At 38.7% G+C, this 15,755-nt stretch overlaps 1 protein-coding gene across 6 annotated transcripts in view; it reads right to left on the reverse strand.

Moving 5' to 3' along the window:
- LOC105492818 (EFR3 homolog A) overlaps positions 1–15,755 on the reverse strand; it is a 102,919-nt gene that overhangs the window by 84,540 nt on the left and 2,624 nt on the right. For 2 of the 6 annotated variants that reach the window (XM_024796319.2, XM_024796320.2), the window contains exon 1: positions 5,609–5,675. The exons of 3 other annotated variants lie outside the window; for them this stretch is intronic. Coding sequence is in view for 1 of the 3 variants with exons in the window: in XM_011760075.3 (XP_011758377.1) it covers positions 317–329 (13 nt within the window). In the remaining 2 variants the exon portion in view is untranslated. Of the gene's footprint in view, positions 1–316; positions 336–5,608; positions 5,676–15,755 lie in introns of those variants that run through there. One more of the 6 variants, XM_011760075.3, reaches the window with a different exon arrangement.

Raw genomic sequence — 15,755 nt, forward strand, 5'->3', positions numbered from 1 at the left:
TTTTATTTATTTTTTTATTTAAGGGTACTTGCAAAATACATACTAGTTGAGCAACCCTAATCAAAAAATCTGACATTCAAATTGCTCCAAAGTGCATTTCTTTTGAGAGCTCAAAAAGGAGCTGAAAAGTTTCAAATTTGGGGGCATTTTAGATTTTCAGGTTAGGAATACTCAACCTATACCTGCCATTGTGACTTTATTTGGATATGGGGTCTTTGCAGATATAATCAAGATGAGGTCATACTAGATTAGGGTTAAGCCCTAAATCCAGTGACTGGTATCCTTATATAAGAAAAAAAAAGATATGGATACACACCAGAAGGCTGCATGAAGACAGCGGAAGAGATTGGAATTATTTTGCACAAGCCAATGAATTCCTAGGACTACAGTAAATACCAGAAACTGGAAAAGGCAAAAAAGTACTCTTCCCCAGAGCCTTCACAAGCGTGATCCTGCCCGAATCTTGATTTTGGATTTCTGGACTCCAGAACTGTGAGAGAAAAATATTCTGTTATCTTAAGCCACCCAGTTTGTGCTACCTTGTTATGGTAGCCCTAGAAAACTAATACACGTAAGATTTCACACAACATGTACACCAGTAAATTCTATATTTAGCATTTATGTACCATTCCTGAAACCAGTTTAAATGCCAAAATGACTTTAAGTCAGCCTCCAGAGAATTCAACTTCTTCCTTGATACTTCAGTCACTCAAACTCAAACATTCCTCCCTTCTCAATAGTAACATACAAAGTAACTAAGACAAGGAAATAAGGAATTTTTGTTCAATTACACCAATTTTTTTCAAGTGCTACATATACTTCACTTAAGTTTAGGTAAATGAATGTCTGGTCTCAGTAAAAGAAAAAAGATTATACCATTAATTTACATCAAAGTTTAATAAATAAGCACAATTTAAAAAATGAAAATGTTGGAAGTAAAAGTCTGTTTCATTTTCACGTCTGATATATATCTATTATGGATTACATTGTGTCCCTTCAAAATTCATATGTGAAAGTCATAATTTCCAGTGCCTCAGAAAGTGACCATATCTAGAGAGGGGGGGGTCTTTGTAGTAGCAATCAAGTTAGGATAAGGCCATTGGGGTAGGTCCTAATCCAGTACAACAAGTATTCTTATAAAAAGGAGAAATTTAGAGACAGACACACCTAGAGTCACAACTCCAGGTAGATGGCTATCTAAAAGTCAGGAAGATGCCTGGAACAGATCCTTCCTTCACAGCCCTCACAAAGAATCCACCCTGCCAACACCTTGATTTCAGAGGTCTGCCCTCCAGAACAGTGAGACAATAAATACCTGTTGTATAAATCATCCAGTTAGTTGCACTTTGTTACAGCATTTCAGCAAACTTATACACCAAATTCTAATCCAAGTGTTTTTCAAAGGCACAAAATCTGGCTTCATGGATATTATGCAAATACAGTGGGAAACCAGAAGACTTAACCAAATGGCAACAAGATCCAATCTACTCCAGGAATTCCCTGCTCCTATCTATCCCTCATCTACCAGTCTGATTCTTTCAAAATGTATTTAGCAAATATTTGAGCCTCCACTAAATTCTAGGTTTGGTCTTATTTAATCCTCAGAATGACCCTATGAGGTAGGTATTGATATTTAGACTTTACGAATAGAGAATCAGAAAGACAATAATATCCCCAAGACCATACAATGAGAAGCATGGAGCACAGACCTCTTTAAGGGCCTCTAAGCCTGTACTCTCAACACTTTATACACTATACTGCCTTTCTGAGAAAGTTCTTTTCAAAAAAAATCTGAACTGTCTACTTTGGAGACTAAAGCAACGTAGTCAAAACATTGTTCAGCTGCCAAAAAATTATACAATTACTGCCACTGCTCTCTAGAGGTACGAAACTTAAATCAGATGGTAGAGAATGAGGAAGTGACACCCTGCTTGAGAATCTGTCATATTACAAAACTTCCCACTTCTAGAAGTTATCTTCTTTTCCTATCATAGGTTACTCTGAGCTAAAAAATGTCCCTAAGAATACAAGAACATGTGAGAAAGAAAAAAGAAGCTTTTATGCCGTTAGAGGGTCCACATAAGAAGTTCCTGGTAAACTCCCCGCATACCAAGACCACAAGCAAGAGCTACAGGGAGGACTCTGCTGTCCTTGCTACAGGCACACCTTAGGAAAAAGGGGAGAGAACGTTTTTTGTTTACAAACTCGACAGTCAAATGGCCATGGCTGTTTAGGGTCTAGAATGTCTTAAAGCTTTTCCACCCACAGTGCACTGTGCACTGAAGTTTCAGCTTACAATAACAAAGCACTCCGGTACAAGTATCACAAAACTGACAAGGAAAATAATGGAAATATTTTTACATAACCTTTTACAAAATTCTAGCAGTAAATCCATCCCCAAGCAAAATCCGGTTTTAAAGCTAAGGCCAATTTTTATTTTGTAAAACTACAGTGAGAATCCTCTGTTGTACTGTAACTTCAGCATGCAGAAAAGTCCATTTACACTTTCCTGCACAGATTAAAATGCTTCTCACTACAGTAATCTGATACTGGAAGCTTTCAGGTTTTTAAACTGAAATATCATATATATATATAATCCAGAAATAATTCCTTACAATTAAAAGGTTAAAAAGGACGGGGATTTCAGAGACTTTCGTTTTCACAAGTCTCCTAATACTTAGAAAAGTGTGAGTCCTAATGAACCAAAATCTAGGGAGAAGAAAAGGTGGAGCATCTGAAAATTCGCATTTGTTAAAAGTAACCGTCTAGGTGATTTCCCAGGGATTTTGTTTAACGTAAAAATCAAGTATCTCCATATCCTTAAAACAGGTAATTTTGTTTTTCTTTTTTTTTTTTTGAGACGGAGTCTTGCTCTGTTGCCCAGGCTGGAGGGCGATCTCCGCTCACTGCAAGCTCTGCCTCCCGGGTTCAGGCCATTCTCCTGCCTCAGCCTTCCAAGTAGCTGGGACTATAGGCGCCTGCCACCACGCCCAGCTAATTTTTTGTATTTTTAGTAGAGACGGGGTTTCACTGTTTAGCCAGGATGGTCTCTATTTCCTGAGCTCATGATCTGCCTGCCTTGACCTCCCAAAGTGCTGGGATTACAGGCGTGAGCCACCGCGCCCAGCAAAACAGGTACATTTTATGATATGCAAATTATATATCAATAAAGCTTTTAAAAAAAATCACTCATTTCCTTCTGTATACTTGCTGTGACCTTAATATGCATTAGTAATACTAAGGTCACAGTTTAAAATTCTACTAGCCTGTTGTCCAAAATGAAAAGCTGAATATAGAGGGAAAAAAAGATAGATTTGGGGCTCTCCGCAGATTTTTAGCTAAGCTTTTAGAAAAAAGAATCACTGACAAAGGACAGTGTCTGCTTAAACAAAGTAAGACACCACTGTTTAGAAAAACCCCTAAATCAAAAAATATTAGTTTGCTACCATTATGAGCATAAAGAATCTATCACAGGCCATGACTAGGATCTTTCTTAGCTAACCAAGTTGGTTTGAGTTACTTTAATTAAAAGTCCTCTAAATAATTCACAAATAGGATATGAGTTATCTCAGGCAAAATTTAAAACAGCTCTAAAACCCTAACTACATAAATTTTTTTTAAAAAATTATTTCCTCATTAGTCACAGAGCAACAAAAGTGTTAAATCTGTAGGAGTGTTTGTAACTTCCAAAATTATTTTTAGAGGAAATACATTTAATATACCAACAGCATTGATTCTTCTTATAGATTCCATAACACCCACAGCATCTATGCCATATGTTAGAGATTTTCATTTGAACTGAGATGATTACATTTTCTGATTAAACAGTAACTGAAAAGATAAGTAGCAGTCTAATTACGTATCTAAATAAAATATATATTTTAAGTGATTTCTCTATCCAACATTTGAAGATAGCAACACATAACACAGGATTTGCTGAGCAGGACTAGTTAAGTAAAATATTCAATTAAAAAATTATTCTACTAATGTAAACATTCAAAGTTCAATGCCTGATATATTCTCTCCAATCTTCCAACTAAAACCAAGAAACCCTAAACATTTTATACTCACTCTATACATTAAATTATAATAACACAAAGTCAAAAGCCTAAGACTTCTTTAAATTTTAACCTATTCTTTTTTTTTTTTTTGAGACAGAGTCTCACTCTGTCACCCAGGCTGTAGTGCAATGGTGTGATTTCGGCTCACTGCAACCTCCACCTTCCGGGTTCATGTGATTCTCCTGCTTCAGCCTCCTGAGTAGCTGGAATTACAGGCACGCGCCACCACACCCAGTTAATTTTTGTATTTTTAGTAGAGACTGGGTTTCACCATGTTGGTCAGGCTTGTCTCAACTTCTTGACCTTGTGATCTGCCCCCCTTTGCCTTCCAAAGTGCTGGGATTACAGGAGTGAGCCACTGCACCAGGCTCCTATTCTTTTAATTTATCACAAACACACAGTGTGGTCACAACACAAACAAGGTATTTTTATGTTAATCACATGCCTCTAAGAAGAAAATCAAATCTTTTCTAATCAATATTCTTAAATGGCTCATAAAGCAAAATCTGATGCTACCCTAAGAATTCAATGTATTATCAACCGACAAAATTACCTCAAGTTCAAACATAAGGGTTACTACTACTGATGCATTGGAAAAAAAACCAAACCAACCAGTTTTTCTGTAGCATTATACACAAAGAACCTGGAAATCTGTATATATTTGTAGAATTCATTTTATTACTGAAACTATAAAAATAAACTTAATTTACTCTTACAAATTAAAAGAATCAATAGAAAACTATCTCACCTCTATGCAAATACTTAAAAGTGTTTAGCAGGGTTGAATTACTGTGCAATTTTAGATGAAAAAATTAAGAATGGTTGAAACAACTGCCAATTTTGGCAAAAGCAAAGCATCCAAACCACACTATTATACTCAATCCTCTCTAATCTTCTCTGAACCACTGTACAAAATACTTTTAAAATTGTTCATCCCTTAATCAGCAGGTTGCTGTACTCTATCAGGACAAGCTGAACAATATTTCTATGTTGCTGAAAAAAGAGAATAGAGCCTGTTTACTGTGTCAGACCAAGTAGATACCCAGAAATCAATGGATGGGGAGGAAAGGAGAACAGTATTCGCTGTATAAGGGGAAAGAAATCTTACTGAAAACTCCAAGAGCTGAGTGATACTCTCAGGTGACAGCTCAAGTCTCTAATGTCCCTCAGTTCCTTGTGTGAATAAAGCAGTTTCCCAGCAACTCTGCATAAGCATTATATCTGCTGCCTGCAAATCATTCAGTTGTTTCACAAATATACATTATTATGATTCTCAAGATGGCAAGGGGTTGATAAATTACTAACAGTTTACTTCTATATTATTTATTTTAGCTTACATATGTGGAGCCACCCTAATTTCTACTTGCAAACTGCACAATTTACAGTTTACATCCTCTCACCCAATTATAATTTGACAATCACCTCCCCCAGCTAGGAAGCTGTGAAAAGATAGTTAAGGCCAGACGTATAGGACAGAACTGCCATGGATGAGACACAACAATTGTTCTTAAGTCCTAAAGCTTAAAAAAAATTGTTTCATAAATTACCTTTATTGTCATCGTAGCAGATCAAACTGTAAGAGACTGTCCAGTGTTTCTGTTTCTTGCTACATTGGAATATTCAAATGCTACTAAAAATAAGTGTGAGTCATTTGAGTCTTGCATAACTCTCATCCTGCAAACATTTGATGCAATGGTATTTGTTTAAAAAATGACCCACCTGCTCCCTCTTCGGTTCCTGTGCCTCACTCCATCTTGAAATAAGCATGCTCCTTAAGAGTTTGCCCTCAGCTTCTTTGGCCTCTATACAACTTATCCTTTTGTAATTTTATGCAGTATTATTCCTACTAACATAACCTGAATGTCTTTAAGGCACTATACTCATCATATCCTAAAATGGACTCATCTTCCATCTCAATTTCCCCAAACTGCTCCGCCTCCAAAAAGTCCCTGTAGCAAACCAGAACCATTCACCCATATGATAAAGCCAGAAACCTGAGTAAATCCTTACTCCCCTTTCTCCCTCAATCCTTTGATCCAAGTAATCCTATCAACTGTATTTCCTCAAAAGTGTAAACATTTGTTCACTGCAGTCCTTCCTACAACCACCATCCAAGTCCAAACCCTACCAATTAGACTACTGTATTTTAATAACCTCTAACTGCTCTCCCTCCAGCCTCACTTACATGTTTACATAGCAACCTGTGTTTCTTTTTTTAGTAACATCTATTACATTTCTTTGATTCACTCTATAAACATACATGGAATGTGTGCCATGGTCCAGACACTATACCAAAACTACAAACACAGCAGTAAAGGAAAGAAACCACAGGCCCTCTAAAGCTCTCTGTCTCATCAGTGTAACTACGTGCTGCGCACCTTTCTTCCCCATCAGACCAAGCTCCATGAGGGCAGGGATGACGTCCTTGTTAGTGTCCATATGTCCTGTATGAGGATACCACTGTATCCTCAGTGTCCAGCATAATAAATGACACACAGTATTCAATAAACATGTGAATAAAAGACAAAATTACCACGCGCATGTGTGCACACATACACAGCCTTAAATTCTTCACCTTCCCTAGCATTACTGTCTCATTACACTGCTTAACGGTTATTTCCACCTGCATAACTCATCTCAAACATTTTCCCCAAACCAGCATTTCTCCTTTGACCACTGTATCTGTAGCATACTTTAAGGTACTCGGGTTTAGAAAGCTGTCCTCCACTCATCTTCCCCTTGCTCTCTTCTTCCAATCAGAGGTGCAGTCTCTCCCCTGGGCCCCCAATGGCACCATTCTAATCGTGCTTCCCATTCTCTGTGTTACAGCAATTTATACCCTTTTATAAATAAGGTAAACTTGTTGAAGCTAGGGACGGCTTCATTCACTTCTATATTCTCCAGCCAGCATTGCCTTACAAATGTAGGCCCAAAAATATTTGCTAAGAGAAATCCAATAGGAAAACAAGAAAAACTGAAGGAACATTTGTGAATCTAGGAACATATTGACAGTACCTATGACTGAAATGACTGCAAGAAGAGACTATAAAATCTCCAATCTTGGAGAGCATGAGAGCAAAACAGGTGAGGCACTATCAGCTAAATAGCTTTTATTTTTGCCTCTAGGTTCCTGAGCTACTGATTATAAAACAGCTTAAATTCTTGTCAGAGGGCATATTCTAATGTCTACTACTATAAACCTCAAACTTTTTAAAAGTAGCCAACATTATTTCCCTACTGAAACCAAATGCAGAATGTCACAAATAAAAGAGATAAAAATAAAGCTGCTTAACTATTCACAACAGCAAAGACATGGAATCAACCTAAATACCTATCAATGACAGACTGGGTAAAGAAAATATGGTGTATATATACCATGGAATACTATGCAGCCACAATAAAGAAGAAGATCATATCTTTTGTGGAAGCAGATGGAGCTGGAGGCTATTATCATTAGCAAACTAACACAGGAACAGAAAACCAAACACCACGTTCTTATTTATAAGTGGGAGCCAAATGATGAGAACTCATGGACCCAAAGAAGGGAACAATGGACACTGGGGCCTACTTGAGGGTAGCGAGTGGGAAAAGGGAGAGGAGCAGAAAAAATAACTACTGGGTGCTAGGCTTAGTACCTGGGTGCAATAATATTACCACAATATAATAATATTACAACAATCCCCTGTGACATGAGTTTACCTATTAACTAACCTGTAAATGTGCCCATGAACCTAAAATAAAAGTTAAAAAAAAAAAAAATAGAGCTGCTCCAGCTGAAGCTGGTCAGATAGAGAGGGCCACCTGCACAGTCTTGTCGGGATCCTTCCCATACAACAGCCCTTATTATGATTTGTGGAAGAAATCTTGAAAATCTGGCTCTAAAGGCAGTTCAAGCTTCCCTTGGGCCACCCTCACTGACTGTATGCATCAATGTGGGTCAAGAGCAACATGGAATCCTCAGGAACCAACAATGAGGATGCTGTGCCAGGGGAAGGAGCTTCTGTATAGGTATTAGAGATAGAACTGTCCTGAGGCAGATACCCCCATTATTGGAAGACCAAACAAAGAAGCAAGATGGAACTAAGGGAAAAGGGGTCATGACAAGTCACTTAAGTCTGCTTCCAATTTGAGTTGTGAAATGAAAAGTAATCGGACCTCTGAAATCCACATACTCCAGCCCAGCTAAGAAAACAGGAGAAGCCATAGGGACTTAGAGCCAGAATCTTAGGTGTTATATACATTTGCCCAGAGTGTCCTCCCGGCTATAGATGCCCTTCCAGAGCCAGCTGCAGCAGATGGTGGGATGATAATGCAAGAACTGATAACCTGCTGATTCCAACAACATGTTCATAAAGCATTTCCACCTCTAAAGCATAGTTACGCAAATTCTATTGTATCTAAATATCCGTAGGAGATATAATCTTCTCCATTTAGTGGGTTAAAAAGCTAATAAAATTATTTTTAATTAAGTTAATAAAACAATCTAAGTCAGATGTCATAAATGGGCCATTCCTTTAGCCTGGCACAGTACCTTCTGCAAAGTTTACGAGATTCCAGGAATTGACAATGCCAATCTTGGACACCTTACATTTCACTCGGCTCATCAGGAGTGAAATTCATTTAAAGTTAACTGTAACCACAGCAAGGGAACTTGGTAGTTAATTGCCAAGACAGCTGTTCAAAAACACCAATTAAATAGCGGGGATGTGAAGAGCACTTAGCATTATCCAGAAAACTACTGCAGCAGAAATACCCTGGAGTTCCGGTAATAACAATAAAAAGGTACAGCTGAATAACTCACCAACTAAGAATAAAAACAAAAGTAGCATTTAGGAGGACAGAATTCCTCTTAAAGACCACAAAGCAACGGCTTAATGCCTAATTTAAGAATACAGAAAACTCTTGATTCAGAAGTAAAATTAAACAAACAAACAAACAAACAAAAACCTGACTAGTGTTTCCTTCCTCCATAAAAATTAGAATCACACTATCTAATAACACCTAAAGTCAAAGAGCAAGAAATACATATGCAAAAGGGAGAAGACGATACTCTACATGGAAAGAAGAAAAATACTAGTTCCTGTTTGCTTTAGAATATACTTGAGAGCTGCCTCATTTCAAGAGCTGAATAAACCTGGCAAATACACATGATGAGAGAATTTTGACAAGTCTGACATATTAATGATAGGAGGAATTGCCAACATTCATTTCATGATCATACTCCCCTAGAACTGTATTCAATTCAACTCTACAACAGAAGATCATTAAAAAAAAAAAAAAAAAAAAAAACAGAAAAATAAAAACCTGTCAGTTCCCAATAAACTGAACCCCACATCATGACTCATCTCAACCTTCCAGGTTTTCATGATTTAAACCACCACTTAATAAGGCAGAAATTATTTCCTCTTCCTTTAAAAAAAAAAAAATATAAGTGATAAGAAAAAAGCCCCATTCCTATTCCTGAACAATATAATCCGCCAGTGACTGCTCAAAGTCGTTCACAGATTTTTACATGATAGCAATCAGACAGCTAATGCACTGTTTTCCTAACCCACTATGGTCAAAACCACTAGACCGGTACTCAAAGTTCTTTTCTACAGGCTAAAGAAAAACCAGTTCAATGCAGCATTTTAACATGTCATTTCAAGGTTTTGGAAAAAAACTATAAAAAGTTTTATAAAATGTTGAATTATAAAAATGTTGAAAAAATTATGTTAAGCTGTAAAAACATCTTAAGAATCTTCTTCTCTGCTTGTAGAATGCTAACTATAGAAGGAAAACACAAATTATAGGAAGAAAAAGGATAGATCCCCTAAGTGAAATTACTGTGTCAATGGTTTAAGAATTATTTGAGTATTTGATAATATATTGCTATATTGCTTTCCAAAAATGCTGTACCAATTTAAACTTCTGCCTTTTCTACTGTACTTCACTGCCTCTGCATGTTATTGTTAAGTCTTTTGGTAATCTAAGAGACCAAAAATACATTCTAACCACTTCGTAGTATTCATAGTATTTTGCTTTCAGATTTGTACAAATGCTGTAAATAATAATTTCTTTCCTATTTGATATTAATTTTGAATCCTTCTTCATACTGTCAGCCATGGTTTCTATCATGCTTATCTCCCACCCCTTCCATGTGCCATGCAGGTTGTAGGAAGTACGTGGCTGTGAGCACACCCACCCAGGATTCAGATGAGCTGGGTGCTAGTACCACACCATTACCTAGCTGAATGACACAGTTAACCTATTGCTGGGCCTCAGAAAACATACTCCAAACTGAAGGCCTCAAAACCAAGTTTTTCTCTGATCTTCTCCTGCCTTCCTGTCTCTCAGTCCTATTTTCTCCCAAGGCTAGCTACAGAAACCAGAATCACTCTTTCCCAAGGTGGGTTACAAAAACCAGAATCCTTTTTCCCCAAACCCAGTCATAAAACTGAAAAATATTACTCTAACTTTCCCTCAGTCTTTCTGTGTAAAAACTGATCATAAAGAAATTACCTGACCTATCTTGTTTGACTGTGGGTCACAAGACCCCAAGCCAGAGAGGGTCCTGCTCCAAACTCAGAAGAAAAGAATGCATGCTCAGAGAATGCAAGAAAAATCTAGATGGGCCTTGCTGAGTTTCCCCACTCAGTCTGTTAACATTAGATCGTTCGTATTTTGGCCAATATGTCCATACTTTGTTGAACCTAAGCATAAAAATGGGCATTTTCCCCTGTATCTTTGGGTCTTCACTCTGAAGGCTCCCGTGCATACATACATTACATAAATTTGTATGCCTTTTCTCCAATTAATCTGCCTTCTAAGTCAGTTGATTTTTCAGTGAACCTTCAGAGGGCAAAAGGGAACTTTTCCCTTGGCCTCAAAATTACTTTGGTTTCACTTTCCCCTTAATGATTGGATAAAACGGCCTTTTAAGTTCAAATTCTATTCAATTTCATTTTTCCGTCTCTTAAAGTTCCTTCTCTGGTGATCCTGCAATTCTTAAACTAACTCTCTTCATAGATATCAATTTTAGAAAAGCCTTACTGAATATCCATCTATATATTATATAATACTTTAAAGATTTCAGTAGGCTAACAGAGAAGGTAAGAAAAAACAAGATAATGTTAAAAGGTTAGGGGGAAAACAGACAAAAAAGTAGAAAAAAGACATACTTATATTGGCATCATATATTTGGCAAATGATATTCTTCCACAACCTCAGTTAGGGTCCTTTTCTCAGAGAACTGCCACTGTGGTGATTCACTTCATTTTTCCATCTTAGTATGCCTTTGAATTTCTTCAAATTATATGCAAAACTTTGGGCAAGAATCTGCATTTTTCTGGGGAAGAATAATCATGGCTTTCATCAGATTCTCAAAAGGGTTCATTTAGCAAAAAAACTGAAGACTCCTTAACCTAGACAAACGACTCATGTCCTATCTTCCGGTCCACTCTTTCTTCTCTGAAGCAGTTGGGGACCATATTGGGGTTTTCTGTGCCCTCCTCTTTATTTGAGACTGTCTGGGACTCCTTTCCTTCAATGGTACCAATAAAAACCTCTCTACTCTCACTATAGGATGAAGATTCATTCACTGCAATCCATCCCACCACAACAGACACACTGCAAATGATAACTGGATCATTCCACACCAGAGTCGAGCCACGTAATGAGTAAAATGTGGTTTCATCCTAAAAACCAGTATCTTATTTGACCCATGAAAAAAGGGCCTCTGCCCTGCAAAACACAGAGGACTGTCTCTCCTTTTACAGGGGTATGTGGGGGTGGGACAGTGCATGCGGTAGTGATAACTGAAAATCACTGCCCTAGAAAACCAGAGAATGTCTGGGCGCGGTGGCTCACGCCTGTAATCCCAGCACTTCGGGAGGCCGAGGCGTGCAGACTGCCTGAGCTCAGGAGTTCAAGACCATGCTGGGCAACATGGCGAAACCCCATCTCTACTCAAATACAAAACAATTAGCCAGGCGTGGTGGCACACACCTGTAGTCCCAGCTATTCAGGAGGCTGAGGCAGGAGAATAGCTTGAGCCCAGAAGGCGGAGGTTGCAGTGAGCCGAGATCGCACCACTGCACTCCAGCTTGGTCTAGAGTGAGAATCCATCTCAAAACACCACAGAAAGATGGCTGCAGCTGTTTTTGCTTCAAGTTTCCCATTCCATGACACCTAAAGTTGGAGTCTAAGCAGACTGAGTTCCCCAGAAAGCTGGGCTTCCTTCCACCTTCCATCTGTCCAGCTACTCAGCTAGTATAGTTCTGGGAGGTGCTTAGAACTAACTATCTAGAAATCCTGAGATGGAAAACTACAGTACCAAAGGAGGGAACCTGCTCACCCTGGCTTCCTGAAGGAAACTGACAGTCAATCCCAGGTCAGGGTCCGGCAAGACTCTGCTGTACCCCAACAGACTGCTACTGACTGGATCAAGCCTACAAGCTACTTGGACCTCTGCACTGAGAAGGCAATGTCGGTGGAGCAGTCTGGGGACCCTGCATGGGAAAGCAGGTCAGGCTGCGGGCATAGTATGGTCTATAACATTTAAATATTTAAACTAGTGGTTCTCAACCGGGAACAATTTTGTCCCCCAGAGGACATTTGGCAATGTCTAGAGACACTGTTGGTTGTCACAAGCTTGGGGCAGGAAGGTTACTCCTGGCTTCCAGTTGGTAGAGGCCAAGGATGCTGTTAAATGTCCTACAGTGCATAGGACAGTCCCTTAAACCCCTAAACCTGTCCCAGACATCAATAGTGTAAAGACTGAAAACCCCTGATTTAAACTATGATTTGCAGACCTCCATTTGTATTCTTGTCGCAGACCTCAAATATGGTACAGACAGGCCTGCAAAGAACATAATCACAAACTATATATATATATTTTTTCCTTTTTAGAGACAGGTCTTACTCTGTTGCCCAGGCTGGAGTACAGTGGTGAGATCACAGCTCATTGCAGCCTCAGCCTCCTCGGCTCAGACAATCCTCCTGCCTCAGCCTCCAAGTAGCTAGGACTACAGGTATGTAACACCATACCTGACTAACTTTTCATTTTTCTGTAGAGGCAGGGTCTGTGTTGCCCAGGTTGGTCTAGAACTCTTGGCCAAAAGCAATCCTCTTTTCTTGGCCTCCCAAAGTACTGGGGTCACAGGCGTGAGCCACTGCGCCTCGCCAAATTATAAAACTTTTATAACACTATCTTTATGAAAAAAAAAAAAAGTTCCAGTTATGGTATCCAGAGAATAACTTATCTGACTCCAGTTACAATTCAATCCATTCTACACATAGGCCAGAAGGGTGTGGGGGAGTAAGGCGGATGAAGAGAGGTTGGTTAATAGGTAAATCATACAGTTAGATGGAGTAAGTTCTAACATCTGATAACAGAGGAGGATGACTATAGTTAACAACAATGTACTGTATATTTCAAAGTAGCTAGAAGAGAGGACTTGAAATGTTCCCAACACACAGAAACAATAAACACTCAAAGTGATGGATACCCTAAATACCCTGACCTGATTATTACACACTGTATGAATATAACAAAATATCACATGTACCCTACCCCATAAATGTGAAAATATTATGTATCAATTTAAAAATTTTTTAAAGATTCAATTATTAATTTATTCAACATTTACCAAGCACCTATTATATAACCAGGCACAGTGTTAAGCAAAAGTAACAGTGCTAAACTGATGGAATCCCATTCAACTCCTGCCTGGCTCAGAGCGCTATAGTATGAAAAAAGAGCTGGGACTTAGAGGTCAGACCCATCTAGTTGCAATCCCAGCTCTACCACTTACTGTCATTAGGAATGTTACTTACCTTTTCTGAACTTCAGTCTCTCTATCTTCTAAAACAGGTCAAATAGGGCTTCCCTCAAAGTGCAAGAGTTAAATAAGATAAATCAGGTAAAGCACAAAGCATACTGCCTACCACACAATCAGTATTCAATAATTACTTCCTATTACTAATAGCAAACTGTAAGTCTTCATAAAGCAATCAAGAAGTTGGAAACTGCTACTAAGCCTATAAAAAGCCACTATAACTGTGATTGTGAGAGCATAGAAACCCCTCAAATGGCCGGGAGCGGTGGCTCACACCTGTAATCCCAGCACTTTGGGAGGCCAAGGCAGGGAGATCACGAGGTCAGGAGATTGAGACCATCCTGGCTAACATGGTGAAACCCCATCTCTATTAAGAACACAAAAAATTAGCCAGGCGTGGTGGCACATGCCTGTAGTCCCAGCTACTTGGGAGGCTGAGGCAGGAGAATGGCTTGAACCCGGGATTTGGAGGTTGCAGTGAGCAGAAATCGTGCCACTGCACTCCAGCCTGGGTGACAGAGCAAGACTCCGTCTTAAAAGAAACAAAAACCTCAAATTCTGGCTTTCTCTTTCTCCAGCATTATCTCCTACTACCTACATAATCTTTAATGTAGCTCCATGTCCCCATGAGTGGGGACAGACTGAAAGATGAGATCTGGGCAGCAAACAGGGCAGTGGCAAGCCAAAGGTCACTGCAAAAAAGAAAATTCATCAGCTACAGCTCTGGCAGGACACACAGGTGGTGGACAGAAGAAGGGAGGAAGGAAGGAGATGGGAGGGGAAGGGAGAAGGAAGCAAGGGGACGATGAGGAAAGGGGGGAAGAGGGGAAAAAAGGAGAGAAAGAATGAGAATATGAATGAACACAAAAGGCTAATAATCCAGTAATATGAAAGCGTAGGCCAAGTTTGCATGTAATGTGTCTCTAAAAGGAAAACACTTCAGTCAGCACTTTTACAATTCATTCTGCATTTCTTTCATAAAAATGAATTGAAAAATAAGTTAAATATAATCAGCGTCATCAAAAGAAAAACAAATATGGAGTAACCATATTATTACTACAGCCTGAGAAATTTGCCTAGACATCAACGTCAGTACCTAAACAAGAAAAGAAAGCATTCAACACACATAATCACTCAAAGTATAGTTTAACAGCAAACAACATTTGAGAGTTTTGGTTTTCCCTAGAAAATATAGAATAAATTCTCATATAATATAAAAGAGCACATTTTACTGGACCTGTTTTGAAGCAAGTTATCTGTGAACTCAGGAGCTACTTTCACATAAGGAGTTTACCAAAAGTTTAAGTTTGTGTCTATGTAAACAAGAATCTACTTAGCACACCAGTGGGATCCACAGCTTTTCCCAAGATTTCTGTCACAGGATGGAAGCAAAGACATTCTTGTAAGTTCACGGAATGATTTAAATTTTGACCAAGCTTACATTTGTCTTAATGTAACGCAAGGGGAAAAAAAGGCTAAACTATCATCAATTTAGTGCTAGAGAAAAATTAATGTTACTATGCTCGCTGTGGTTACTGATTATAGGGTCCAGTTCTGTGTTCAAGTCATGGTTTTACTCCATGGAAACTCACAGAAGGCTCAGCTTACCGATACACAAAATAAAATGATTAAGAAGCTTTAACAGTCCTTCCAACTCACATTCCGATTCAGAGTTTGAAAATCTTTAAAAGAGAATGCTTCTTAATGGTCCTTTGAATGGAGAATGAAATAAAGGCCTCTAGAAAAATGACGTGTCAAATTATAGGTTTACAGGTTTGAAACAGCATTCAGTGACATAGTCTTGAAATCTGTGCCTAAGGATTGTTTCAGACTACAGGCTTGTAACACGACCACAAAATTGTTTCTGTGTCCTGGC

Source organism: Macaca nemestrina, chromosome 8 (genome assembly GCF_043159975.1).
Source record: "Macaca nemestrina isolate mMacNem1 chromosome 8, mMacNem.hap1, whole genome shotgun sequence".
NCBI lineage: Eukaryota > Metazoa > Chordata > Mammalia > Primates > Cercopithecidae > Macaca > Macaca nemestrina.